The following is a 27,981-nucleotide window of genomic DNA, read 5'->3' on the forward strand; positions in this document are numbered from 1 at the left end:
TCCCAATCCCAGCAATAGCACAGAAGCCCCATCATATCCATCCCAAACTGGTTTCTAGTAATGCAAGATTATGCAAACCCTTGTCAAAGCAATTGATGCTAAGGGCTCCCAAACCCTGGGCACAAATGCGCCTGCAAAACAGATGGAAGGAAACAGAGCACTGGCCCAAATGCTTCATGTGTCAGTTTATCTTTGCAATGCAATCTGCATTCTTGAAACTGACAGTCTGGAGGGGAGGGGTAGTGTGAGGGAGTGAAGTTGAAACTGCCTCCTATTAGCTCACCCTTTCAACATTAAACAGAGACCGAGAGAGAAGTGGTTCCAACATTTCACCACATATATTTCTTCTTATGCAGTCTAAGCTGAGAATGCCATGTAAATGGGTCACTGCGAAATGCAGCAATTTAATTTTTCTCCAATCAAAATAAGAAACAAACCAGTAGGATCTCATTTCTATTAACTTTTGAAGGTTTACAGCAGTTAAAGTATTTTGCTTCTATGTATGAAGGTTAAAAAAATCTTTTTTTTTTTTCCATAAAATACAAGAGCAACCAATTTCACCATCAAGTAAAAGTAAAAACTGGGATTCTTTTTTAAATTAGTCCAAAGTGGCATTTAGGAACTTAGTTGTAGGCTGCTGCGCTGACACCATGACAAACCAAAGTGTAGGGTTGGGTCTGGTTTTTGTTTCGGTTTTCTTTTCAATATCCAATGCTCATGGACTAAGTTCTGGAAATGTTCCAATTGTAAGGCAGGGATCTGTTTGGATTCCACCACGGGTATGCTCCTTGGGTTGGATGCTGGAGGGTGAGGCACGTTTTGCCGGACCCATGTCGACTACCTAGTAGTCATCAAGGTCAAAAAATTCATCATCTCCTCCTTGGTATTCCATTCCCTGGAAATCTACTCGGTACCGCAAGATACCTGGGGAAACAAACAAACAGAGTCAATAGCTGTGGTTCACAGAACTGGGGGGTGGGGAGCACGTTCACTCTATTAAGGGAAGCCCAATCCCCTTGCAGAATTATAGAAAGCAAAGAGATGATAAAAAGTGGTCCCAACCAAGGAACCTGTACATGCGCTGCCTCAATCCCTTGCTTCAGTGGATGATAAGCAAACCTCACCTGAAGTTAACATTATTTTGGGATAGCCAGGAAAAGGCTGTGGCCTGAGACCCTGGCTATTAGTTTTCTGATTTGCTACTCACCTCCAATTCCACCAAATCCTTTCACAAACTGGGATCCTTCTTGTGACTTATCTGTGACAATTTCCAATGTAGCTCCAAATTTTTTATAGTTGTTAGCAAACCACTCCAGCAGGGGCATGCTCTCAATCAACTCATGTTCTTGTCCTGTCTGCAGGGGCAGCCACGAGATACAGAAACAATGGGATTAGGATATATCAAGACAGGAACGCTTGCTCCCTTGCCTGCCAATATTCTCCTTGTCCCTGCCATATCTCTATGTATGTGAAACTGTAAGTGAATTATGGTTTCTGGTGATACAATTGCAACAGCACAGAAATTCTGATTACTTCAAACAACATTCTTCCCCAGCCTCTAGCCTCAATAAAGAAATGTTAACACACTTGGCAGTTTTTCAGCTTATGGTTCCTCCTGTTGTCTCTAGAAGTCAGGCTGTTATAAAGTGTCTCTAGGCAGCACTCATTCAACAGCCAAGAAGAGACACGCCAGAATTGCTTTTTGGAGCAGCCTTGTAAAAACCAAAGTCCTTCAACTCAGAACTTGAAGAAGCTACCAATTAAAAGGGACCTGTGCTGAGCAGGTAACACTTGAAGCTGTGGTGATGCAGTTAGGCCAAACCTGTAGAAGCTGCTTTAGTAGAAGAGCTGGTAAAGTAAATGAAGAAAGCAGCACAGACTTCACAGTGCAGGAGAGGAACTAATTAATTAATCTTCCTCTCAAACATTTTTCAAGTATGAGAATGTTTTCTTTAAAAATAAGGAACCAGGGTAACCATGACCTGGCCTCCTCCTTTGGAATCAGATCAGTACGTGGCATACCGGAGCTGACCACCTCCCGGTACTCCCCACTGCCAGTAAGTATGAGGTTTGGTTTTCCAAGGCTGATGCTACTCTGTGCTGCCAGGGCTCTAACATATGGATTTATGTTTCCTTGTATGTATCACCAAACCAATCACATACCTCTTTGTCTGTAAAATGGGATTTATCCTTCTCTTGTTCTGGAGTTAGATAGAGAATTTTCTCCTCTGTAGCATTGGGGAAAAAAGAATGTGTTAACCCACTTCTCATATACTAACAGGCTTAAGTTCCATGAGATGAATCAGGTTAGATGAAAGAGCTCCTGAACGCATTCTAGCAACCTTCTTTTCATAAGGACATTAGTCAGCATGCAATGAATGAATGTCTACCAGGTACACTGCTCCTATCATAAGGAAACACCAAAGATATTTAAGATATAGCCCTTGTCCTCAAAAAATTTAACAATCTTAGGTAGACATTTATCAGTTCAACTGGATACAGACTGAAAGACTGGGAAACATGGTATAGATCTGCCTTTTCACTGCTCCTGAAATCAGCCACCTTTCCCAAATCTCCCTCCCAGGCTTCTTGAATACACAGGTCAGTAATAGTCATCTTATTTTCTAATTCTCATACCTTCTGTGCCTTGGCAATGAAGAACATATCTCATTATATCCAGATTTTCATAGACTATTAGAATCTCTACAGCTCCCATTTCTAAAGCCTTTAGTGTATCTTCAACTCCAAAACAGTACTTGCCCGTGTCCTGGCTGATTTCATCAAAGTATCGCCCTGTGGTTAGGGACAGGTCATTAAGAACATATATTAAGGTTTCTTTTGTAGATATAGACCTTCTTACTCAAAATCAGGAAGAGAAAAGAGTCAACTTAAAACTGAGTAAGTGCCAAATGTCAGTGAAAAATCACACTGCTAGTTTAGGCTCCAGAAAATGACTCTGAAGAGGTAACAGTTGGGCCAAATACACAATCATTTGGAAATGTGTGTGTCAAATTAGAAACATAGCCAAACAATGGCCCCATTAATTTTTAATTTGAGCTCTCTATTCATCACTCTATTACAAAGGATAATTAATATGGGAACTCTAACTGAAGTTTGGTTCCTATTGCCAAAAACAGTAAAAACAGTAGAAAAACAAACACATTTATTAGACTTAACAACTAAAGAAAGATTAATGATTCCACTGAAGAGGACTTAAAATGCTAAATCTTCCTTTTACCTTTTCAGTGTTTTGTTTTGTACATATAATCATATACATACACATATACATACAAAAACATTTCACAATAAGTAAGTTGCATTTCACTGATACCTATTAACTTCTTCTCTTGAATGAACTTCACGTTGGAGAGGACTTCAGTAGATAACTCAATAGCTTGGTTGAATCCATTTTCACCACCATAAGATATATCAACTAATTTTAAAACTTTTGATTGCAACCTCTGACACAATTAAAAAAAATTTAAAAAGCACATCATTAGTACTTCATAACACCCTTACCAAGACCCATTACCTTTTAATGACATGCAAAACTAGCAACATGATCAGTGAAGCCTCAAGAGGAGGGGAAAGAGCCCAATTTACTCATGAATAGGTCTCACTGAAGAACACTGCCAGGATAAACTTCCTTAGCCAATGATATCACACATTCTATCAGACCTATAAAAGCCTAACTCATTAAACACAAACAAAACAAAGTGTCTTGTGGAGGAAAGGAGGAACTACTGGTTCCTGCTATATAAGGTGGTAGAGTATATAAGACAGCTTCTTTAGTGAGCCTTCTACTGTAATGCTACTACCCCACACCAGAAGAACACCTTGGGAATGTTATGGCCAGCCCAAGTCATAAACCAATAGAGCTTTCTGGATTAAACGCTTTAGGCTTAATCAGCTCCGTCATATTGCTGAGAGGCTCACTGCTTTACTTACCTCCAGGAATAAGTCCGAAAAAGACAGGAAAAACCAGTCCTAGTTTCTTTGAAATCAAACTCCATTTTAAAGCCAATTATGGCAACCCACTAAAACCAGGGGCCAACATAGGGTCCAGAAAGATACTATCCAAAAAATGGCTGATTTCAAAAGAAAAAAAGTCCAGAAAGACATGGGGGAATATCTCCTAATATTCCTAATAATACACATGGAATTTTGTCCACTCAGAGCTAGGTTTTTAACACAGAATTTTTCACTGTAAAAGTAAAAAAGATGTGCGTGTCCCAGCACTCAGAGAACTCAACTACTCTCACCTAGAAACTTACATAAAGGAGCATCTACTTCTCACTTACCTGATCAAACATATCAGATTGACTTAGTTCAGTTTTAAAGTCAGCTGATCCAGCTAAAACAAGACCAGCCACATTCACTTTGTCCCCAGAAATAAACAGCTGCACAGCAGTCTCAGCTACTTTCCGAACATAGTTATGTCGCTTTTCCATTCTTAAACGGGCAAAACGCAAGGCTGACTGACCTCCTCTACCTTTGACAAAGAAAAGTAGTGAGAGAAAAAGTCAGTTATTAAAAAGTACAAGATGCCTTGCTAATTAAAAAGTAACTATATAATCATGCTATTCCCCAGGGAAAGGAGAAAGAGGAAAATCACTATTCCCTTAACTTAAATGTTTGGTATAAGCTATTACTGGCTTTCACAGAGTGACCACTAATTCTCTAGTCAAAAGAGCCACAAGCACCAACAAGTCATTGCATGATGCTTCTCCCATCATCTGGATTTACTTTCCCCTATTATACAATTTGCTTCTTTAATGTCAGACACAAAGCAAAGGTGCTCATGTTCTCTTCCTAGATTACCATGTTTCTTTGGGAGATCCACGGTGAATTTGTGCAGAACTTCTCTTGTATTTCCTTGGAGTGTGCCAAAAAGTGCACCACTACCATCTATTACAATGAAGCCAAACTTGCTATCATCTGAAAGTAGTGCTGTAAGAGCCTGAAAAGCAAACACAGGTACCACACAATAAACCTCAAAGCTTTGCTAAAGTCAAGACAAAAATCCAAAAGGGCATATACAAGCCCTCTCCACTCACTTGTATGAGTACTACAGAAAAACCATTTCATGGAGTAATTATAGACTTCAGCTATAAATATGTAACTCACATGGACAAATTTGAACCAGATTCAGGAGAAAACCAACAATATCAATGTGAAGCCTTTTTACAAAGCTGACCTAGGCACAGGAATGCAAAACTAATACAGAGTTACAGGGCTCAAATTCTTCCTAGGTCCTTGATTTTAGACTGATGATGGTCTAGGGAACATAACATTCAAAGTCTAACCTCCAAAAGTTGACTTTCTGTTACCATTAATAACCCCAGCATTAATAGGCGGTATTCACTATGGCAAATAAGAGTATCTTGTAAATCAACTCTAGAGTAGTACTCACTGAGTACAAAACCCAGAAACAGTCTATAAAAAGACCTAATTTTTAAATGTTTCATTTAACTATGTCTTGAGTATCATTAATGATATCAGGATCTAAAACTCAATTTTATATTGAAGGTACTACAGGTAATAATTCTGAATTTTTATGGGGGAAAATCCTCCTTCTGGGTTAGCATTATATCACTGTATTTCTGCCTCCTGAAAGAGAAAATATTTAAATAGTCCTGGGACCCATATAGATGGGCAAGACTTTCCATGATGGAGTTTAAATTCTATAGACTTGGTGGATGACTAATTACTAGGTGGCAGCCTCTTTAGCACTAATTATTACCCAAACCATTTAACTGAGGAAGAAAATACCTCCTTCAGGAATTGACTGGAAAGCAGATTAATCACTAAGAATCACCCTTTTACCAAAGCACGCCTGATAATTAGCATTAAGACATGAATATTGGGCTTCCCTGGTGGCGCAGTGGTTAAGAATCTGCCTGCCAATGCAGAGGAACACAGATTCGAGCCCTGGTCTGGGAAGATCCCACATGCTGCGGAGCAACTAAGCCCGTGTGCCACAACTACTGAGCTTGCGAGCCACAACTACTGAGCCCACATGCCACAACTACTTAAGCCTGCGCACCTAGAGCCCGTGCTCCACAACAAGAGAAGCCACTGCAATGAGAAGCTCACACACCATGACGAAGAGTAGCCCCCGCTCGCTGCAACTAGAGAAAGCCCGTGCACAGCAATGAAGACCCAACACAGCCAAAAATAAATAAATTTATAAAACAAAGCAAAACAAAAAAAAAATTAAATAAAACAAAGTGTTGGCAGATATTAAAAAAAAAGACATGAATATTGCCCACGTTAAAAATTTTGCCTTATCCCAATAACCTCTGATACGCAGCTTGATTAATTTAGGTTTTTAACAAGCCTGCTCATCAGGGAATAGACTTATCCCTCATAAGAATGTATAAATATCCCGATTAAACACGACATAAGTTGTATTGTTCAGTATGCCACATTCGTATGTAGTTATTGACATACACGTTAAAGCCAAGATAAAGCTAGCACGATGAAATGGTGTCTTGGAAGAGGAGTTAAGGTTTAGAAAAACCAATGAAGCTAACTTAGTAAGTAAGCTAAAACTAGGTAACATGAGTACCAGGTACTACTTAAATCAACAAGATTTAAAATCTGCTTTCATCAAACCAGACAACAGTTAAGTTGGAGAGGGTGGCAAAGAGCTTCTCCAATAAAGCTTTTGCCAGAAGAAGGCTGTGATAGCCAGGAAAAAATCAGTCTCCACCATCTATGCAACTGCTCAGGATCTGACTGGAACTGAACTTCCTGTCAAGTTAGCAAAATCATCCATTGTAAACTGTGTCGACAAATGTCAATTCTAATTCCACTGTAGAGGTTTTCCCCTAGGTCGATGAAAGGCAAGAGACTGAACTAGGAGCCAGCTGTGAATTCCTGATTGTTCTACTGTTGACTGATTTAGGTCACTCTAATGAGGTTTCCTTTCCACCCTTAATGTTCATCATATTATGGCAGCTCTGTCACTCAAAAGTTTTAAAAGGGGCGGGGGAAGCTCTTATGGACCTGCTAATAAAGATTTTACAATCTGTGAGCTGAAAACTAAGCGAGAAATGTAGAGAAGTATCATGGATACATAGGGAGACATGGAGATCAGGTAACCAATTATTTCTTTGCTTCTAATTAGTTCTTCAAACCCAGCTTAGCACTTTCCTCAAACATGCTGAATGATCATATCATTCAGTGCCATAATTAAAAAAAAAAAAAAAGCCAGTCTTGTAAAATGGCACAATTAAAACAGACTGGCAATTCCTGAAATGGTTAAACAGTTACCATATGACCCAGAAATTCCACTCCTAGGTATATACCTGCCCCCAATGAAAACATATGGACATACAAAAACTTGTATGTTCAAAGCAGTATTATTCATAACAAACAGTGGAAACAGCATATTCATCAAATGATGTTAAATAAGTAAAATGTAGCAAATATTATTTGGTAATAAAAAGGAATGAAGCACAATACATGCCACAACATGGATGAACCTTGAAAACATGCTAAGTGAAAGAAGCTAGGCACAAAAGGCCACCCATTCTATCATTCCATTTATATTGAAATGCCCAGCACAAGCAAATCCACAGAGAGAAAATAGATTAGGGGTAGCCTAGAGCTGAGAGATCTTGGGGTGTGGGGGTAGGGAGGGAGGACTGGGAATGACTGCTAATGGGTATGGGGTTTCTTTCTGGGTAATGAAAATATTCGATGAACTTCTTACCTCTGTATGGAATTTGTTGTCACACAAATACAATGAAGTATTAATTGGTTTGAAAGGTTCAAAGTCAATGTTGACTTTCTTTTCTTTTCCTTCTTCTGTTACAATTGTACCACAGTAAACAACCAGGCCATTTGGAGGTACTACAAAGAACACAAACAATTTCTCTACTTATATCCACACCTAATTTTCCTCAATTAATAGAAAATGTTCCCACAGCCTGTTGTTCCTGCCCCTCATAATTTAAATAAAGTGGAAATATCTGTAAATCTCTCAGGCAGATTTCTCTCCCTAATTTTGAAACTTGAGATGTTTTAAAAAGGAGGATTTATTATTTTAAGTACAGTGAATACTACTTAACTTTCAAAAAATAACTTAGGGGGAAAAAAAAAGACCAAAGGGACAATGCTTATGGCTGGGCGAAGAAAACACTAGTGACCGAAAGCATCATGGCAGGATCAAAGTGGAAAATACAACCAAGACAAAGTAGAGGAGGTAAATGATCACGCTCCAGATTACCTTTGTTATAAAGTTTGAGTCTTTGTTGTACAGATGTAATGGCTCCCAGGACTGAAAGGCGGTTTACTCGTGACTTAATGTTAGATGCAGTTCCAAACTCATCTGCTAACATTTTTGCCACTCGTGAAATCTGGTCTTTGGGAGGAATGATCAATGATATCATGCTTGTGCCATTGCTGTCGAAGAAAGTATAGCATTAGAGGTTTAAGTACCATATAAGTAAAGAGTTACCATTAATAAAGGGAGTTAAAAGTGAGGCGCCCCTAAAATAGCAGAAATAAATCACTCTCAAGGTGACCATGAAGGTAGGGGCTACACCACTGTAATCAAAGTATACCCAGAGCTAGGAATTGTGTTCAGAATACGGTAGGTGCTCCAAAAACAAACATATATAGAATAATGGAACAGAATCAAGAGCCCAGAAATAAACCCACACACACCTACAGTCAATCTTTGACAAAGAGGCAAGAATATACAACGGAGAAAAGACAGTCTCTTCAGCAAGTGGTGCTGGGAAAGCTGGGCAGCCGCCTGTAAATCAATGAAGTTAGAACACCCCCTCACACTATACACAAAAATAAACTCAAGATGCTTAAAGACTTAAATACAAGACATGACACCATAGAGCTCCTAGAAGAGAACATAAGACAAAATATTTTCAGACATAAATCATACCAGTGTTTTCTTAGGTCAGTCTCCCAAGGCAACAGAAATAAAAGCAAAAATAAACAAATGGGACCTAATCAAACTTGTAAACTTTTGCACAGCAAAGAAACCATAAAGAAAACAAAAGGACAACCTACTGAATGCGAGAAAATATTTGCAAACAATGAGACTGACAAGGGCTTAATTTCCAAAGTATACAAACAGCTCATACAACTCAATAACAAAAAACAAACAACCCAATCAAAAAATGGGCAGAAGACCTAAATAGACATTTCATGAAAAGATGCTCAACACTGCTAATTATCAGAGAAATGCACATCAAAACTACAATGAGGTATCACCTCACAACAGTAAGAATGGCTATCCTCAAAAAGTTTACAAATAACAAATGGTAGAAAGGGTGTAGAGAAAAGGGAACCCTCCCTACACTGTTGGTGGGAATGTAAAATGGTGCAGCCACTATGGAAAACAGTATGGAGGTTCCTTAAAAAACTAAAAATATAACTACCATATGATCCAGCAATCCCACTCCTGGGCACATACCCAGAGAAAACTTGAAAATTTGAAACGATACATGCACCCCAATGTTCACAGCAGCACTATTTACAATAACCAAGACATGGAAGCAACCTAAATGTCCATCGAGAGATGAATGGATGAAGATGTGGTAAACACACACACACATAAATACTACTCAGCCATAAAAAAGAAAAAAAAAGAAAAATAATGCTATCTGCAGCAAAATGGATGGACCTAGAGACTATCATACTAAGTGAAATCAGACAGAGGCAAATACCATATGATATCACTTACATGTGGAATCTAAAAATATGACACAAATGAACTTATTTACAAAACAGAAACAGACTCACAGACGTAGAAAACAAACTTATGGTTACCAAAGCAGAAAGTGGGTGGGGGAGGGATAAATTAGGAGTTTGGGATTAGCAAATACAAACTAATATATATATAAAATAAACAACAAGGTCCCATTGTATAGCACAGGCAACTATATTCAATATCCTGTAATAAACCATAATGGAAAAGAATATGAAAAATATGTATTATAACTAAATCACTCTGCTGTACACCAGTTTGATTTACAATCAACTATACTTCAATTAAAAAAAGAATATGGTAGGTGCTCAAATATTTGAATGAATATTAGTTATGTAATATGTAAAGAAGTAAGGCACTTTAAGGGGTTCTTGGGAAACACCTCATTCCCCAAGGAATGAAGAGAGAAGCTTTGATAAGGGTGTGACAACAGGCTGGAGTTTGACCTTGAGTCTATGGCAGAGGCTTGGAATCTGGTGGTTCTTCAGAGGATGATGCCATCATAGGGTGGTGCAACAAGACTTTCCAAAGTCTAGATGAAATACCAATTTAATATCCTGGTCCCTCCCTTTAAAATTCCTGGTGGTCCAGTGGTAAAGAATCCGCCTTCCAGTGCAGGGGACGTGGGTTCAATCCCTGGTCGGGGAACTAAGACCCACATGCTGCAGGGCAACTAAGCTGTGCACCACAACTACTGAGCTCGGGCGCCTCAACAAGAGCTGGCGTGCCGCAAAACTACAGAGCCCATGCGGCACTAGAGAAAGAAAAAAAAATCCACACACCACAACAAGAGAGAAGCCCGTGCGCCACAAGGAAGAGCCCATACCACAAAGATCCCGCATGCCGCAACTAAGACCCTACGCAGCCAAAAAAATAAATATTAAAAATAAATAAATAAAATTCCAGGCTCACCTCGAAAATTTATAATCACTAATTTAGCACCCTAAGTATCCTTATAATGGGAAATGAGAGCCTTGTATTCACACAATGTCACACCCACATACACACACCTCTCTCTCTCTAAATAAATGTATCTCTAAATATATTTTACATATTAATCACTTTTGAGTTTGATTAAAAAGAGCAATGCACTGAAAGTCTGATCAACTCTGGGTACTCAAGCAAATTCAAGTTTCTACAACTAAAAACCAGGACTAAACCCTGACCTATGGAGGACACCCCCAAGGCCTTGTCACATGGGAGGTCCCTTATGAGCAGCCACCAGCCTCACTCTTACCTTAATACTGATGCCAGCAACGTATTTTTTTTACCTGGGCATTCTCAAGATACTTACTAGCACCACCAGTTAAGAAATACCTCATTTCAGTATTCCTAGTTCTCCTTGAAGCAAACATAAAACTACATTATCGGGCTTCCCTGGTGGCACAGTGGTTAAAAATCCGCCTGCCAATGCAGGGGACACAGGTTGAGCCCTTGTCTGGCAAGATCCCTCATGCCACGGAGCAACTAAGCCTGTAAGCCACAACTACTGAGCCCACGTGCCTAGAGCCCGTGCTCCACAACGAGAACCCACCGCAATGAGAAGCCGGCACACCGTAAAGAGGAGCGCCCGCTCGCCACAGCTACAGAAGGCCCACGCGCAGCAACGAAGACTGAATGCAGCCAAAAATAAAAAATAAATCAATTAAAACAATCCTATGATAAACCATAATGAAGAGTATAAAAAAAAGAATGTATATATGTATAACTGATCACTTTGCTGTAAAGCAGAGATTAACACAACACTAAATCAACTATACTTCAATAAAAATAAATAAGTAAATAAATAAATTGAGACAATTTATATTTTGAAGGCAAAAGCTGATTTGATACGAGCCAAAGCATGTTAAGTAATGTGATTATCATTTTACAGACTCTTTCTACATGATACTTAATGAATCTGTAGGAAAGTTACTTCCTAAGATTCTTATAGATCATGCCCCTAAAGGCTATGACAAGTTTAATCATTACAAGTATTAGTGTCATAATGAAATGGGTGGGGGCTTTCTTTAGATAAACTGGGAAGACTGACAGAAACACCTAAACTTTCCCCTAATCACCGAGTGTGTAATCTCACATATCCAGTGTCTGGTGGAAGTTGGCAAGAAAAAGAAATTAGAAAGATGGGTACAGTGTTAAGTCAAATGGGCTTATGTGCCAAGTGGCATAAGAAAGAAGGGAAGAGACAGTGAGGGGAACAACATCAGCAAGTAGAGAAAACCCCTAATATTAGCTTTATAACTATAGTTGTTTAAAATCTGGAAGTGTCTGGAAACTACCTTTCTAGAGTAAAATTAACTTCACAAATGTGCACCTTGGCACCAGCATTGGAAAGGGACCTCACTTACACAAGACCCTGCCCTTTGAAAGTTTTCTCCTAGTGGTAAACTCCACAAGTCCCTTAGTCAGACAAGTTTTCTTTATAGAAGGAGACAAGCTGGCTATCAAGCTCTTCCACTATCAAAATGGTTGCTCTCAGATTGTCAGCTAATGTTCCGTCTCCAAAACCGGCACTGTTTCTGTTGGGGTATCTACTCCAAATCTAGAAGGCTGGTTCACAACCTTTGTGATACTTCCCCCAATGAACTACAAGTCGATTAACAGTACATGGTAAAGTATGGTGTGTGCTCTGCTGCCACCCCTTGGATAGCGGAGCAAATATTCTAGCCAAACCAGAGAATCAAATTTATGATAAGCAGCTTTAGTTGTTACCACAAACACAAGGAAAATGATCATTAAAAAAAGCTGCTTCCAAGATACACTTCATATAAGATAAAGCATATCTACACACCACACCTGACCCATAGTTATTTCTTCACCTATATAAATGTATATCTAGTTCCATTATTTAAATCACCTAAAACTTCAAATACAGTACTGACAAACCAGACTGATTCGGAACAATCCCTTGCTCATGCACACACACATTTACACTAAGTCAGATGTATCGCTCTCATACAATTCTACCTGTGGCCGTGTTCCAGTTTCTGAATTAGACAGAAAAAGAATTCTCAAATGAAACAAACTGGTATCTTCTATTACAAAAAAAGAAAAATGATCTTTACAGTCAGTGAGTATGCTCTGGGTCCTATTTTTCAGCTATCAAATGTAACAAACTGCTTTACTTCCAATATTTATCTTGCTAGGTTCCTGAAGAGGAATTTCCAAAAAACTTTTTTTTTTTTTTGCTGTACGCGGGCCTCTCACTGTTGTGGCCTCTCCCGTTGCGGAGCACAGGCTCCGGACGCGCAGGCCCAGCGGCCATGGCTCACGGGCCCAGCCGCTCCGAGGCATGTGGGATCTTCCCAGACCGGCGCATGAACCCGTGTCCCCTGCATCAGCAGGCGGACTCTCAACCACTGCGCCACCAGGGAAGCCCTCCAAAAAACTTTTTGATAATTCCGTCTGGAGTTCTGCCAAATCTTATAGGCCAAAGAGGAAAAAAGGAGTTTGCTTTATCTAGGAGGGGCTGGAAAAATTGGGCAAGTAAATTTAACTTCAAACTTGTTCTAGATTGTAGGTGCCACCTGTATAATATGAAAATACACAAGATAGGGAAAAAAGAAGACAGGTTAAATTGCAATATGGGCTTCACTGGCTTGTATTTGTTTTCAGATGAACAATTCTCAAAAGAGCGTATTTCTCTACCCTGGGGCTTTTGGAATCTTTAGGGACCAAGGGAGTTAGTTACTTCTCAAAAGAAGAGCTCAGTTTTAAAAAGCTCATGTGCTCTGATTTACAGAATAGTTTCCTAGGAGATGGAACGAGCAAAGAGGCAGTAAGTAGGAAACGTAATGAGAAGGGGCTCCAAGGATAGCAGGGGTGAAGGCTCAGAGCTCAGGAAGCTAATGTGCACCAAACCCCAAAGGATGTAAAGTTTGAGGCTAAAAAGGATGTTGGGATAAATTAACTGAGTGAACCCAAAATGCCTAAAGGAAATCCCTAAAGCAAGATAATCAGGTGGAGGACAAAGCAATGACCTTAAGATAAGCAGCTATTTACTTTCCACTGCAGATAGGTTAAGAAGATAAGCATCCATTAAGCAACTTCACTGTATAGCACCAGAGTTGGGCAACCTTGCACTCACATCCATTTAACATCCTAGAGAGGACAAAGTGGTAGAGATACCTAAGAACAGAATCTTGTCATAGGATTCCACTTAAAAAAAATGGTTTGGAAGTACAGCTTGCCAAAAAATTTTGTTTGGTAGATTTCTACCAAGTTGCTAAATCTGAAACACTACTTGAAAGTTAGTCTTGGCTTCTTACTCATTTTGAATTTTGACTAATGTTTAAAAAAATTACCTTTCACTAGTTTCCCCTTGTGCCTCTCCCTACCCAGTCTGGGGGAAACCTTATGTTTTTGAATTCATCTGACACCTGACTGGGGATGAGGAAACAAGGATTATTTAAATGGATGGCTTTTACTTTAGAAATTTAAAGGCCACATTATAATCTCTGATGTTTTGTATGTTGGGTTTGATACAGAAAATTAAAGTTTTTCCAGGAATTTCCTGGCAGTCCAGTGGCTAGGACTCTGCATTTCCACTGCAGGGACCATGGGTTCTATCCCTGGTCAGGGAACTAAGATCCTGCACGCTGCACCACGTGACCAAAAATAAATAAATAAATAAAAATTTTAAAAATTAAAAAAAAGGGAGGCTTCTGGTTTTAAAAAATAAATTAAGAAAAAAAAAAGTTTTTCCAGGAAAGCTTCCAAACAAAATAAATAGTCCTCCCCGCCCACCCCACTCCCCCAAGCCAATCTAAGTTGCTAGACCAGTTTGTGTAAACACCAAAATAAAACCAAGGAAGCTAACTATTTCATTTTAAAGTAGAGCAAACAGTCCTAAGGGGAGAATGAGAAATAAAGCTCTCACTAAGGAGCTGCTGGCAGTGTATGCAAACTACGCCTTTGATTTTAATAGTTTTCATCAACTCCTCTGCTTTGTCACCATGTCCCTTTCCCAAAGTCAAAAGGCTCTCATTCAAAAGCCAGTGAATTATGAGGTATACAGCAAAGATTCACATGCAGGTTGTAAAAACTGAGCAAAATAAGACACAACATACAATGTGCCATGTAAGGCCTCTAGGGGCCTCTGTTCTCAGATCCCTTCTTGTTTCTCATCATTTTAGGGGCACTTTCCCTTTTCAAAGAAGAGTTCAGCACTGCTTCCACCCAGAAGACTAACTTCTGAGAAATAAAACAGCTGGGAGACAGAAGGAAGTAGCTGTAAGTAGACTAAATACGGACAGTAAATAATACTAGACAAAACTCAGGAAGGAAGGGAATTTAAAGAAATAGCTGACAGCTTTCTGTTCCCTCATTCTCAAAGGTGACCGTTGAAAGGAATGTTTCTCTCCCTAGAGTAGTACCACCAGTTACTTACCTAATCCAAGGTTTCATGACCCCTAAACACTATGGACAGGGAAACCTAAGGTTCAGATTGTCAGGACTGAAAGGTCTCTAAAGAAGAAAACACAAGGTAAGCAGAGCAAAGCCTGGGCTGTGGGGTATAAGTTTATGTAACTTTACGGCTCTCAGGGTTCCAGGCTCAGGATTCAAGAAGCCTGCTGATGCAGATGGTCATAAGAGTGACAAACAAAAAGAAAAATCTAGGTACTCTTTGACCTGTAAAGATCTCACCAGTGCTCATCATTAACAATGCTCAAGAACACTTTAGAAAGGTAGGTAGGAAGAAAATGTGGTACCCACAAGCTTGTCCACTGCCCAATTTGCATGAGAGCCACAGAACCCTTGGAGAGCTTTCTAAAAAAGCAAAACAAAAATGCTCCGGTACAAAAAGATCTCCCCTTCCTCTATATTCTGACTCAATAGCTCATGAACAGGGAGAGTGAGGGTGATAGTGATTATGGGTTAAGAGAGTCTCAGTTCTCAAATGGATTGATTTAAACAGAATCAGGTAGATTTTAATGCATAACTAGGGTTAAGAATCACCGTGTCTGGGTTGCTTTCTATGCCTTTAAGCAGGACCTCTTAGCCAGCTCAAGTCGTGGAGATTCCATGACCTCACCCCTACCTAAAGAGAAACTCAGAGCCCAAGTGCTGCAAGTAAGCTGCTGTCATTTACCCTAGCAGTAACACAACTCCAGTGAATTGTGATGGCTCAGATGTGCCCAACTTTTTCCAGTCAGAACCCTATCATCAAATCCCTGCCATCCATCTTATCACCCCTACATAATAGAACTACCTTCAGGTTAGGGCCAGGAGCATTTTAGAGACTGCCTACTATACGGTCTAGTTGGGACTTAAGAGTATATGCCCCCCAAGAAGCTTTCATCTCGATGTTTGTCTACGATATGCCTAGGATATGGATGGCCAAGGTTCCCCCTATCCCCTTTTCAAGCTCACAAACCTCAACTTAAATCTCAGACACACCGTTTCTGGGATTCACTAAGCTAGCTACATTATATGGAGCTGAAAACCAATCAGTTCCTCTCCAATAACTACTCCTTTTGTCATTTTATTCACCATGGTTTTATATGGGAATAAATGGGAATAAATATGGGAACGTAGTAGGAGGGTGGTTATGAGCACAGGTTTCCAAATCAGACAGATTTGGGTTCATGTCCTGTCCTATCAGCACAACCTAGGGCAAATTACACATAAATCCATTTAGGACTCAGTTTCTCCTTACTTCACAAGGTCATGAGGACTCTATAAGAGAATATATGTCAACTGCCTAGCATGGAAGCAGATAGATAGCTAAATGGTAACTAGATGGAACTTAATAGCTTCTTGTGCCCTACCCCCCTGCCCTTAATAGTAAAAACCAGAATTAAGGGCACAGCACAGCTGGGCGGGGCGGGGTGGGGTGAGGTGGGGAGCAACCCTGTTAGGTGGTGCTGTAGTCTTCTTTGAATCTGAGTAAGTCCAAAGAGGGAGATAATAGTTGACTTTGTGGTAGGTGGTAATCACCTTTATTGGGTTACAGGACCTGCCAAATCTACCAACAGAACAAAAGAACCAAACCAAAACAGTTCAAAACAATATGGTCAGAACACTAAAGCTGTTTTGTAATTTATCACAAGGGAGAAATAAAGAAATTCATTTCCCTCTAAAACTTTAAATAGCTTAAGTGGCTTCATCTTACAGCTGTGGCATGGGTTAAATATTGATATAATTCAGCGACAGTCACTTCTATCTGGTTATCAGTCACTTCAAAGATCTGACCTGTTTTCTCTTCCACCAAGTAACAGTGAAACAACACTTACTTATTGAAAGCAGAACTCATTTCAGGACATAGTGGATGCTCAAACATTTGAGAATGAATAAATGGTTAATTGCTAACATAAAAAATAGGGTCTTCTCTATATAGTCTCTTCTAAGCGGACGCCAGAGATTTATTTTAAACTACTAAATAAAATACCAATTAAAAGTGACAATCTTTGGAGAGGAACTAACATGTGCCTAGAAATGACTAGTTGTCCCTGCTTTAGCTTCACTAAAATGCTCACACCATCCCATCAGTCTTTTAACACAACAAAACTAACACTTTCAGAATGCCTTCTTTTGCCACGTTTAATTGGTTCATCCTCACCTTGATGCCTGCCCCCCACATTACCTATGATGCAGGTAGGAGGTTGATGGGGCTGCTTTTTATAAAGAGCTTGCAGAATACCAAACTAAGGGAGGATTCTGTTACTGTTCAAAGAGGCTAGACAAAGTTACTAGAAATTGGTTTTGTGCAACTGACCTCAGGGTTAGATGCCATTACCAGATGGGACAAGTACCAATATCTGAACATGCCAAGACATTAAAGCAGTCTCTATCCTAGAGGATACAGTAACTCAAGATGTCCCAATATTTTATAGAAAGTAGTTTACAGAAGGTTCATTTTATCCTCAAAGCACTAGGATTGCTGTCCTCCAAAACAAAAATGTATATAGCTGGTGGAGTATTTTTTCTACAATTACAGGAATTTACTTTGTCATAAAAAGAAAACTAAAAACAAACAAATCAACCTAGTGGAATATTCCACCAGGGAGCAGCAGAAGCTGGAAAATTTCTCTAGCATTCTCACATCAGTGCAAAGCCAGGAGATATCAATCACAACCAACATTAGGGACTTACTAACAACCAGTGTTCTACACAGGACTGTATAAATGAGAAAGTCCACTTCTTATCTTTTCTGGCCACTACGCAAGTACTTTTCAAATAAAAGAAAAGCCACAGCCTTCCTGTTAATCTTCTTTCTAATACACAAGTGAGCTTCTGGGGAAGGATTTAAAACTTAAGTTTTTTCCCTCACCAATGATGCTCATTAAAAACAAACATGTTCAGTACCCAAATTCTTCCTAGGGTAGATTTGCAAACGGCATGCCTCTTCCCTTTTATCTTTGCTCCTCGGTCTCCACAGATCTGCTCCCTCTAGTAAATTGCAGATCTCCTTGGACAAGAATCCTCCTTTCAGAAGAAAATAGATGTTTCTATTCAGCAAAAGAAATACTAATCAAAGAGCAAGGCAGTGTGGTACAATAGTTAGGATCAGAGGCTCTGGAATCAGGAAAGTGGGAACAGAATCTAGCACTGCCCGGTACTAGACTGTGATATTAGGCAAGCTACTTAATCTCTCTGTACTTCAAATTTCTTCATCCATGAAATAGCAGTAATAGCTTTTCTCACAGAGCTGTTGTGAGGAGCCAAAATGTATGCTATTCAACCCATCTTCAGAAAACTAGTTTCATTATTTGATTAACCCTGTCTTTCCCGAGGAGCCTTCTTTCTTAAGTAGAGTCATAAAGGCCAGAAGATGTCAGAGAATGGGATAGCCAAATAGGAAGAAAACTTTTTTTCTTCCTCAGTAAAAAGCTAAAAATATTCAGAGGTATTAAGGAATTAATGTTTGGGGATCAGTACATTTTCAGTACTTGCAAACTAAAGTTTATTTACGCTGAAAGGCAAACTGGTGTTGGGACTATCAAACTCTGTCAAGCCAACTTTACCAACAAGGCACATATATGCAAATACTCTGCACTATTTCAATACCCCGACAGCTCACCAACCATCGACCAACACAAAGCTTTTGAATCTAATTTTAGGCTAACTGGCTTTTAATCAAGAATGAATTTCAATGACCATTTCAAAGTCTCAGATCAGTTACAGCTCCACTACATCAGTGTATCAAAGATACTGTATCAGCCAAATAATACCAATGCCCACAGTTACATTCTTTGAAACACTTGCCTTGCCTAGGAAATCTGCTCAAGTAGTTAAACAATCTGTCCGTTTTTGACAATGCCCAATGCCTCATTCAAGACCCAAATCATTTGCTTACACTACATCTCCTTCAACATGTACCAGGTTATTCTGGGGCCAGAAATGCATAGTATCACTCCAAAGTTGTGTGTCAGACCATTCTCATGGTATTACACACTGCTCCCCTAAATGTATAAATGTCCAACCTACAGCAGATGTTTGATGAAGCTTGTAAGCTGACTGGTTAATAGTAAAAAATACATTTGTGGGCTTTGTTTTTCATATACTTAGATGTGAGTTCGGGGGAAAATCTAATTTACAAGGCCACAGACATGGCAAGAAAAAGACAATCTTTTGTTTTGACTAGGATCATTCTTCTAAAGGAGACCTTAAAGGATAAAACAAAAATGTGAAAACAGAACAGTACAGGACCAGTACTCCCCAAGTTATCTGCATGACAAGAAGTTGTTGTCAGGCACCTGAAAATGTCAAGTCCTCTGAACTGGGTAGAAAAGATGGTGATGAGTAAAGACAAAGTATACACTGGATGAAAGCTACATGTCTAAAAATTGGTGTTAAAAAAGATGTTTTATAAAACAACTTGGAGGTTAAAAAAAAGGACAAAGCGAACATGTAAATACTTATAAGACACCTATTACATACAAATTAAGGAGATAAGAGAGACGGCTGGATTAAAGCACAGAAAGCTTGATCAATCTATCAACGTACAAGAATCAAGTGTTTTTATCTTTGTATCCACAAGAATAATAATGAAATTATGGCTCTTATTCAAACTCAGTTATGTTTAGAAGTGAGAAAAAGAGCAATCATTGTTTATCTCAATTCACTTAGATTCAAAGAAAAAGATACCTGTTCAGAAAAAGAAAAAAAAAAAGAGGAAATTTTCATTCCTGATAGGCAGTAAGCTAGGGTTCAAAGTATGTCCAGTGGCATAAGAGAAAGCTGTTATCAGAGGCGACTTCATCATGCTCTCTGAGGACAGCTGCCCCAAAGAGAAATCTCATAATTTCCAACTTGCTGGAAAGAAGAATCTTGAACCCCCTCTAAATCCTTTCTCCCCCGCCACTAAAAGAGCAGGCTGCTGAAGAATTAAGAGACACCTATCGAATGTATTCTAGAAGAAGGTTCTATTCTGAGATCCCTGGAGAACAGGCTGGACTCAGAAAAAATTTCTGCTGCCCAAGTTCTCAGAGGGACAGTTCCAGCAGTAGGTCTAGGGAAAAGAGGCAGATTTCTCCTTCTCTTTAAATAGGATCTAAAACCATTTAGCCCTGCTACAAAACCCACATTTCAAGTTTTCTCACAACCAAACATGTTCTGAAAGGTTTGCCACACTGAGCACACCCTCAACCCCAAGCTCAAAGGAAAAGGGCCCTCTGCTAAAGGGGTCCAACTGGTGTGTGTGTGGAGGCGGGGGGGACACTGGAGACCTACATTACATTCTGCCTTAAACGGTATTCTAATTAGGTACTCTTGCTTACCTAGGAATGTGTCCAGAGCAAGCCTTCCTTTCCTGGAAGGATAAGTGTATCTGCTGTTACAATGAGAAGTCTGTCAAGAGTTGAAATTCAAAGAAAGTAATTGTTCACTAGGTTCACAGTGCACAGAACACCATGCCAGAATACAGAGGCAGTTAGGACTAGATCCGAGTTAAGGCAGGCAGCCTATGACACTTGGAATGGACTGAGGAACACCACCACACCCTCTTATCTCCTCCTCTTCCCTTTACTACCTCTTTCTTGCTCTCTTCTCATGGCTCAGACCTGTTGGTGGCATCTGTATTTTGACCCCTTAGTGAGAAGCCACCAAGACCTCTGTAGTTATTTGTTCTACACTCATCTCTTCTCAGGAAATTAAAAATATTCTAATTCCTGACTTTTCTCTAGTGGGGTCTTTTACCTGTCTGTTAACAATCAGAGACAGGAGGGGCAGGGGAAGCCAGAACACAGGATGAAAAAAGCCTTTTAAGAGCCTGAATATTCTGGTATTAGTATGAAAAACTACAAAGTATCACTCTAGTTACAGCCAGCTCTTTAAGGATATGGAGAACAAAAGTAAAAATAAAAGTACCCGAAATTCATCGCTTTGAGAACTTCCCAGTGTCATTTAGGTGAGTGTTCTACTAATCAACAATTTTCACTTGGGAAAGGTACCCAAACACATTTTAGATACTTTAATTTATTCGAACCATATAAACAATCTGTATTATTTGTCTTTAAAAAACCTATTCAAAGATTTCATAAAATTACTAACTTCTAATTCAATATAATGTAAGGAATTTTGTGGAGATTTTGGTCTTTGTCCCTGGCCTTTAGCAAAGCTCTTAAATCCCTCAGAATTTCCTGAGATGGGAGTTTACGTTATTCATATGGAGTGCCAATGAAGTGACTTAGGGTGGGGCCCCTAGGCAGACTTAGGATGGAGCTGGTCACCAGAAAGACCAAGTTTTTTGAGGGCTGAACTTTCTGCTCTATCCACAGACCTATGGGAAGGGGAAGCTGTAGAGTAAGCTCTATAAAAAAAACCTCTTGAATAAGATTTAATGAACTTCTGGGTTGGTAAACCCAGGTGGCATACCCCAGTTTCACAAGGACAGAAGCTTCTGCACTCGGACTCTTCCAGACCTTGCCCCATGTACCACTTCATCTGGCGGTTCGTCTATACCCTTTATAATATCCTTTGTAATAAACCGGTTAATGTAAATAGTTTCCCTGAGATCTTCGGGCCATTCTAACAAATTACTGAACCCAAGGAGGGAGTCATAGGAACCCCCAAATTATAGCCCGTCTGAGAAGTAGGGTAAGGTAGGACTTGCTTTGGCATCACAAGTGTGGGCAGTCTTGTGGGACTGACCCCGTTACCTAGTGGGATCCAACACTAACTCTGGGTAGTGTCAGAATCTAATTCAACTGTAGGAACGCTCAGTTGGTGTAGAGTGAGAATTGGAGAACTGCCTGGTGTGGGGAAAAAAACCACACATCTAGTATCAGAACTACTCAGAGTAGAGGAAAAAGATAGTCCCCCCACCAGTTATATTTGGGAGCAGGAAAGACAGTCATGTAAAGCCAGGTAATTTATTTCCTTCAACGTCAAGATATCTACAAGTTGTTTTTAACAAAAGCTTTAAAAATGCCCAAAGACCACAAAAGACTCAAATGAAGCTTAGAAACTGTGATCTTCAAACATGGGTTATCTGACTGAGCCCTCATTATATGTGAAATAAGATTCCCTGCCGAAGATAAGTGAAAAAATATTCTAATACCCACAGACACAATTTAGCCCAAATGAACCTTGTCTGTTCCTTGGTTACATTCACCACTGTCCTTGGTAATAACAGGCTCTGGTTATGATTTTATTACCTGAAAACTATAAAGCTTCCAACACAATTTCTGTGGCTACCTCTTGCTGGCTCAGAAAACATTAGGAAAAAACAACCTAAATTTCCCATCTGCCTTTCTCCTACATATCTTCACCTGGTTTAGTTCCTTATTCAAAATACCCACAACCATGGTTTCCATCCACATTGTCCTAGTTCCAGTTGACTTATGTACACATTTATCCTCATTAAGCCAACTACAGAGAATACGCCAAGAGCAATCGTCAACCGGGAAGAGCTATCATTAACTTTAAGTGGGACTTATATATAGGAAAAGAATTAGCTGGTTATTTTACTAGCATACACAGAAACCAACATTCTACCAGGCTTATATGAAGCTAAATATGTATGTTCCACCCAACTTAAATTCAAGTTATACGTGTAACACACTTTTTAACTCAGAAAATTAAGTATGACAAAAAGACTACAAAAAGACTCCTAGCAAGTTACCCATTTTAGTCATTTTGGCTCCTATAAGTGGTCTTCCATAGCATAAAACAGTCTGTTATAGCTGTAGTGTAGTCTTGCATTTTTTTTTAACCATAAAATATATCCATTGGGCAGTACAGCACATTGGTTCAAATCCTGGGCATCTGCTACATTCCAGAAAGTAAGATATTTAACCTCACAGCCTTAGTCTGCCTTTCCCATCAAATGGTGGCAATACTTTTTGTGAGGTATTGTAAATACCTTAACACAATGTCTGTAACATGCCAAGTGCGCAATAAATTATTGTGCTTAGAAACTCCACTCTGTTCAGATGTACTTAATCAGTGAGTCCATTTTACAGGTGGTTCCCCTTTAAAGCTACATTACCTTGGGGGTCATATATCAAGATAATCACATATTGACTATCTCAATTTCAAAATTACTCTTATCCCAGCATACCTTAAGAGCCAGGGTTAAAAACAAACCAATCTGTGATTCTCATGCCCAGAATTGCTGGGGGGTGGGTGTGTGTGTTGGGGGGTGGGGGGTGGAGAAGAAATCTTCATTTCCAAAGCCATTCTACTCATCTGCCACTAAGTGCTATCTAGTGTTAATAACCATGCTTGAACACAACCTGTTTTCTCCTGAAACCCACAACTTGCCCCTTAAACACCAGCACAGATAGATTTATTGTGCTATCCAGTTTGTGCTTAAAGTCCATCATGCTTCTCCTATTAGTATTTTACCATTAGGCAAAGAAGGAAAAACATTTCTCACTGTACACTATTATAATCTAGAGTCTGACTAACACAACTCAACCATGATAATACAATCTTGCTATTCTCAAAAAGAAATTGGTATATACCAAGAACCGTTTGAGTTAAACAGAAGAAACGTGTGACTCCCTTCCTGATACCTACAGATGGCCAAGATTTTACATTTTCATGGGATCAAGATGTAACCAAATCCTGAATAAAAGCAAAGTAGGCAAAGCAGGACACGATTATGAACCACACTGTTTAGAGGACAGTTTAATCTTGTATAAAAACTACTACTTAGAAAAAAAGTTCTGCAAAGAGAACCTCATTTTTAGCATGCTTTAAACTTTACTGGACTTTGCTAATCAAAGGAATAAAGTCTTTAAAAGCTTTAAAGAGGAGCTTAAAAGTTTCAAGTGGTTAGGTAACATGGATAGGAACAAATTTAAGAATGAGCTTCCTTCATCAAGCAGTAAAGGGAATGCTGTTATTAAGCACTGTTATCTTCAGTGTCACTTCACTTGGACAAGAAGCAAATTATAGTTTGAATTCATATTTTAGACTTCCTCAGAGTATGTAATGTATTCAAATTCTAATGTGTGAACCTGCTTTCAAGTTAAAGTAACAAGAGGGACTTCCCTGGTGGTGCAGTGGTTAAGACTCCACGCTCCCAATGCTGGGGTTCAATCCCCCATCAGGGAACTAGATCCCACATGCATGCCACAACTAAGGAGCCCACGTGCCGCAACTAAGACTGAGCGCAACCAAATAAATGAAAAAAAAAGTTAAAGTAATAAGAGAACAAACCCAAGGGGTACATCCAGTTTTAAACAACAGTAACAACAGCAAACTGTAAAAGCCATACTCAAGTGAAGGATTCAAGTAACATAACAGCAGGTGCTAGTGAAACAAAAGAACCCGGCTAATTCCTGGTAGTGCATCATAATGGGTCATGACCTATATTGCTCCTCCTGTACAGTATTCTCACACTTGGGGAATAATTATTCATTCTACCATGTAGCAGAGAATCATCTGTGTTCAAATTCTGGTTAAGATTATCTAGGTCTGAATGTCGTATTAAATTCAAAGAAAAACAAACCTACTGAATGAAAAATAAGCTGCTATCTTCAATTCATATCTTAGAAAGTGAGCAAAAGCCCCAGTAACTGAAGAGGACTAAACTTTCAGAAGTTTCACCCCAAACAGAACTGTCACTAATTACTAGGAACAAAACACAATGGCAGAGACTTCCCTGGTGGCACAGTGGTTAAGAATCCGCCTGTCACTGCAGGGGACACGGGTTCAAGCTCTGGTCTGGGAAGATCCCACATGCCACAGAGCAACTAAGCCTGTGCACCACAGCTACTGAGCCTGCGCTCTAGAGCCCGAGAGCCACAACTACAGAGCCTGCGTGCTGCAACTACTTAAGTCCGCGCGCCTAGAGCCCGTTCTCCGCAACAAGAGAAGCCACTGCAGTGAGAAGCCTGTGCACCACAATGAAGAGTAGCCCCCGCTCGCTACAACTAAAGAAAAGCCCACATGCAGCAACAAAGACCCAATGCAGCCAAAGTTAAATAAATAAATAATAAATAAATTTATAAACAACACAATGACAAAACTGTTAGCCCTGGGCCTTCAATGGAACTAAGCATACTTTATTTCATAAAGCAGTAACAACTATGAATTTGATGAATCCTATCCTTGCAAATCTACCAAGCAAGGACAAAACCTGTGCTGGAAACCAGAATGTCCAATTCCTGTACTGAAAACAACTTTTAACATGGCCCAGGACAAGCCACTCTGCTCTTCTAAGAATGCTGAAGACGTACAAATATGTCATGTTCCAAACACTTTTTTCCCCCCACTTCCTGTAAGTAAAGAGTTTCTATGACTGGGAGAAAGAACAAAATAAAGTAATATAATGAGAGAACAGATATACCTCTGACACACCTTCCCCCAAAGAACAACTTTTTTTTAATTAAAAAAAGAACATATAAAGTCAGTTTTAACCTAGTCTCCCCTTCCCAAAACGGACACACCTAATAGTTTCTTATCCAAATTTACAAAAAAACCCTCAAAGCCCGCTTAATCCAGTTCTGAATTTCAACAAGCATTAATACTAATACATCAGCACCTCTACCCCAAGAGTTCCAGAGAGAGGCCAAAAGGGACCCTGTTGGTAGAGTTCACATGAACGGCCCCATAACTGGGATTTCTCCTGTATATACAGATACACACCTGTCAACCAAAACTTCCCCCACTCCCCGACCCCGCACACATTTCAGGTTAGAGGTGGTTCCTGTAACAGCTAACACCAGGAAACTACGGAGTAATTAAAGGACTTGGAGGAAGTCATATTGGGAGAGTTGTAAGACCCAGAGAAATCAGAGGAAGTCAGAAAGAGGTTGTCCCTGACAACCCCTCCTTCCCGCCCCATCCAAACTTCACCCACCCGGGTCTCAGAAGCCCGGGAGGGGGAGGCCATTTTAATGAAGCTTGGCTGAGAAAAGTGAAGGAAGAAGAAGAGAGGAAATCAGGGAAGGCGTTCGGAAAGCAAGGCTTGGCCCTTTCCCCCAGCAGCACCCGAGCTGGGTGGCAGCACCTGGAGCTCAAAACGGGAGGTTCTGGATTCAAGCGCCTGAAAGGGGTACAAAAGTAGCAGTAGCCTACCACGAGGGGGTCGAGGGGCCCGAGCCCCGGGAGCGGGACCCCTTAGCCCTAACAGGGTAAAGGGCCCCTTCTCGGACCAACCGCGCAGACCCTCGCCCCTAAGACTAGGGCTACTACCCAGAGGTCCAGAAGGCGGGAGTTGGCTAGTGCCCGGTTCTCCTCATCCGGCCATGCGGCGCGGGGGCGGCCATCCTGAGGGGTCCGGAAACCAAGAGGGCATGGGGGGGCCCAGAAGCGGCGCTCACCCGCGGGCCGCCTCCAAGCTCTTAATGAGCTTTTTGATCTTCCATATCTCCACGTTCCTGTCGGCAGCACTGGGGTCGTCCGCCATCTTCTCGCCTCCTCCTCCCTAGAGCGGCCCGGCGGGGCCCGGAGACACCAAGACCACAGAGTTAGCGCCGCCGCTGGGGCAGAGCGGCCCCCTTCCTCGCCACCCCCGACAGTCCCTCCCCTTCCCGCCCCGCGCGGCCCGCCGCGGTGGTCGCTGGCATTTCCCTTCCCCTGGCTTACCTAAGGGCCCAGTCCTGGGCGGCAGCGGCTGCTCCTCCCCGGCGGCGGCTCCGCGGCGGCGGCTCTGACGTAGGACACCGGCTCCCTCTTTCCAGGCAGCTGCATGTGTTGCAATCCGCTCACATGGGGCCTGTGACATCACTTCCTCCGCCAGGGGCTGAGTGGAAGTCGGCAGGCGGAAGGGAGGGGGCCGGTGAGGAAGAGAGGAAGCTCTGCGCGCGCCGCGACTTTCCATTGGCTCTCTGGGCCGTGGCCTAGAATGAGCCCGCCGATTGGCCGCAGCTGGGGCCGCGCTGCCTTGTGAGGTAGAAGCCGGGGGCGGGGGAAGTACCTCCTTCCTTCCGGTCCGGAGAGCCGAGAGCAGGAAGCGGGCGGAAGCAGGTGGCTCTCGCGAGGATTTACTCGGAGCCCCGCCTGGCTCAAACGGGGGTGTTTCTTAAAGGGCAAGGCGCGTGGGTCGTCGTGTTTTCTGTCCCACCTTCTTGAATAGAATGGACAGCTGAGGGTCTGCGACGCGCCTTTACGCTCGAGCCGGGACGCGCGGTTTAAATTGCGTCTGAGATATCTCAAAGAAGCGCCTCGCACTTTGCTGCTTCATAGCTAACGAAGCGCTCGGGCCTGCGTGCGTCACGGCTGCGCGGACTAGTGTTCAGACGCTCGGCCAGGGTGTACCGGATTAGGAAACTTCTCCTGGGTAGTCTGGCACCCCGACACCCGCAGGGGCAAAAGAGGCACGTCCCTTCCCGCCCCAGGGCTGAGGGGTTCTCTTTGGACCTGGAACTTTATGGGTGTGTGTGTGTGTGTGTGTGTGTGTGTGTGTGTGTGGAGAAAGCAGGGGCTGCCTGAGGTTGGAACCCTGAGGTATCTGATGCCGTGAATGGTTTGGTCTGAGCTGTTGAGAGTGGAGGTGGGGAGAGTGTTGAAGCAACGTGGGCAGCTGTCTTTTTGAGTTAGGAGTTGTAGTTGGCTACTTTATGTCTCCACCTCAGCTGGAGTCATTCAAATATTTGGGCCTAAACTGTGTGCCAGACCCGGTTTTCATGAGGAGAACCAAACGAATCACAGTGCCTACCTTCGTGGAACTCTTAGTTTAGTTGGATTTATAGCCGTTTTGAAAGAAAATAATTGCACAAATACATAAGTACTTCAAAATGGTGTGAGAGTGCAATGAGTGAGGAGTGAGTGAAAACTCTAGAGTGAGACCCAAAGGGTGAACAGGAGTTTGTCAGGAGGGAGCAAAACACATTTGAGGAACTGCA

At 41.1% G+C, this 27,981-nt stretch overlaps 1 protein-coding gene across 1 annotated transcript; it reads right to left on the bottom strand.

The window, feature by feature from the left end:
- Window positions 1-533: 533 nt before the first annotated feature.
- On the bottom strand, window positions 534-26,862 carry ETF1 (eukaryotic translation termination factor 1). Its single transcript, XM_065874305.1, has 11 exons — window positions 26,723-26,862; window positions 26,458-26,561; window positions 8,237-8,412; window positions 7,721-7,860; window positions 4,822-4,960; window positions 4,302-4,492; window positions 3,332-3,461; window positions 2,638-2,793; window positions 2,164-2,228; window positions 1,208-1,355; window positions 534-924 (listed from the first exon to the last, which is right to left on the bottom strand). The coding sequence occupies exons 2-11, from the start codon at window positions 26,541-26,543 to the stop codon at window positions 842-844; spliced, it is 1,314 nt and encodes a 437-aa protein (XP_065730377.1). The 5' UTR covers window positions 26,544-26,561; window positions 26,723-26,862; the 3' UTR covers window positions 534-841.
- Window positions 26,863-27,981: the final 1,119 nt, after the last annotated feature.

The sequence above is a fragment of the Phocoena phocoena genome, chromosome 3, assembly GCF_963924675.1.
Source record: "Phocoena phocoena chromosome 3, mPhoPho1.1, whole genome shotgun sequence".
NCBI lineage: Eukaryota > Metazoa > Chordata > Mammalia > Artiodactyla > Phocoenidae > Phocoena > Phocoena phocoena.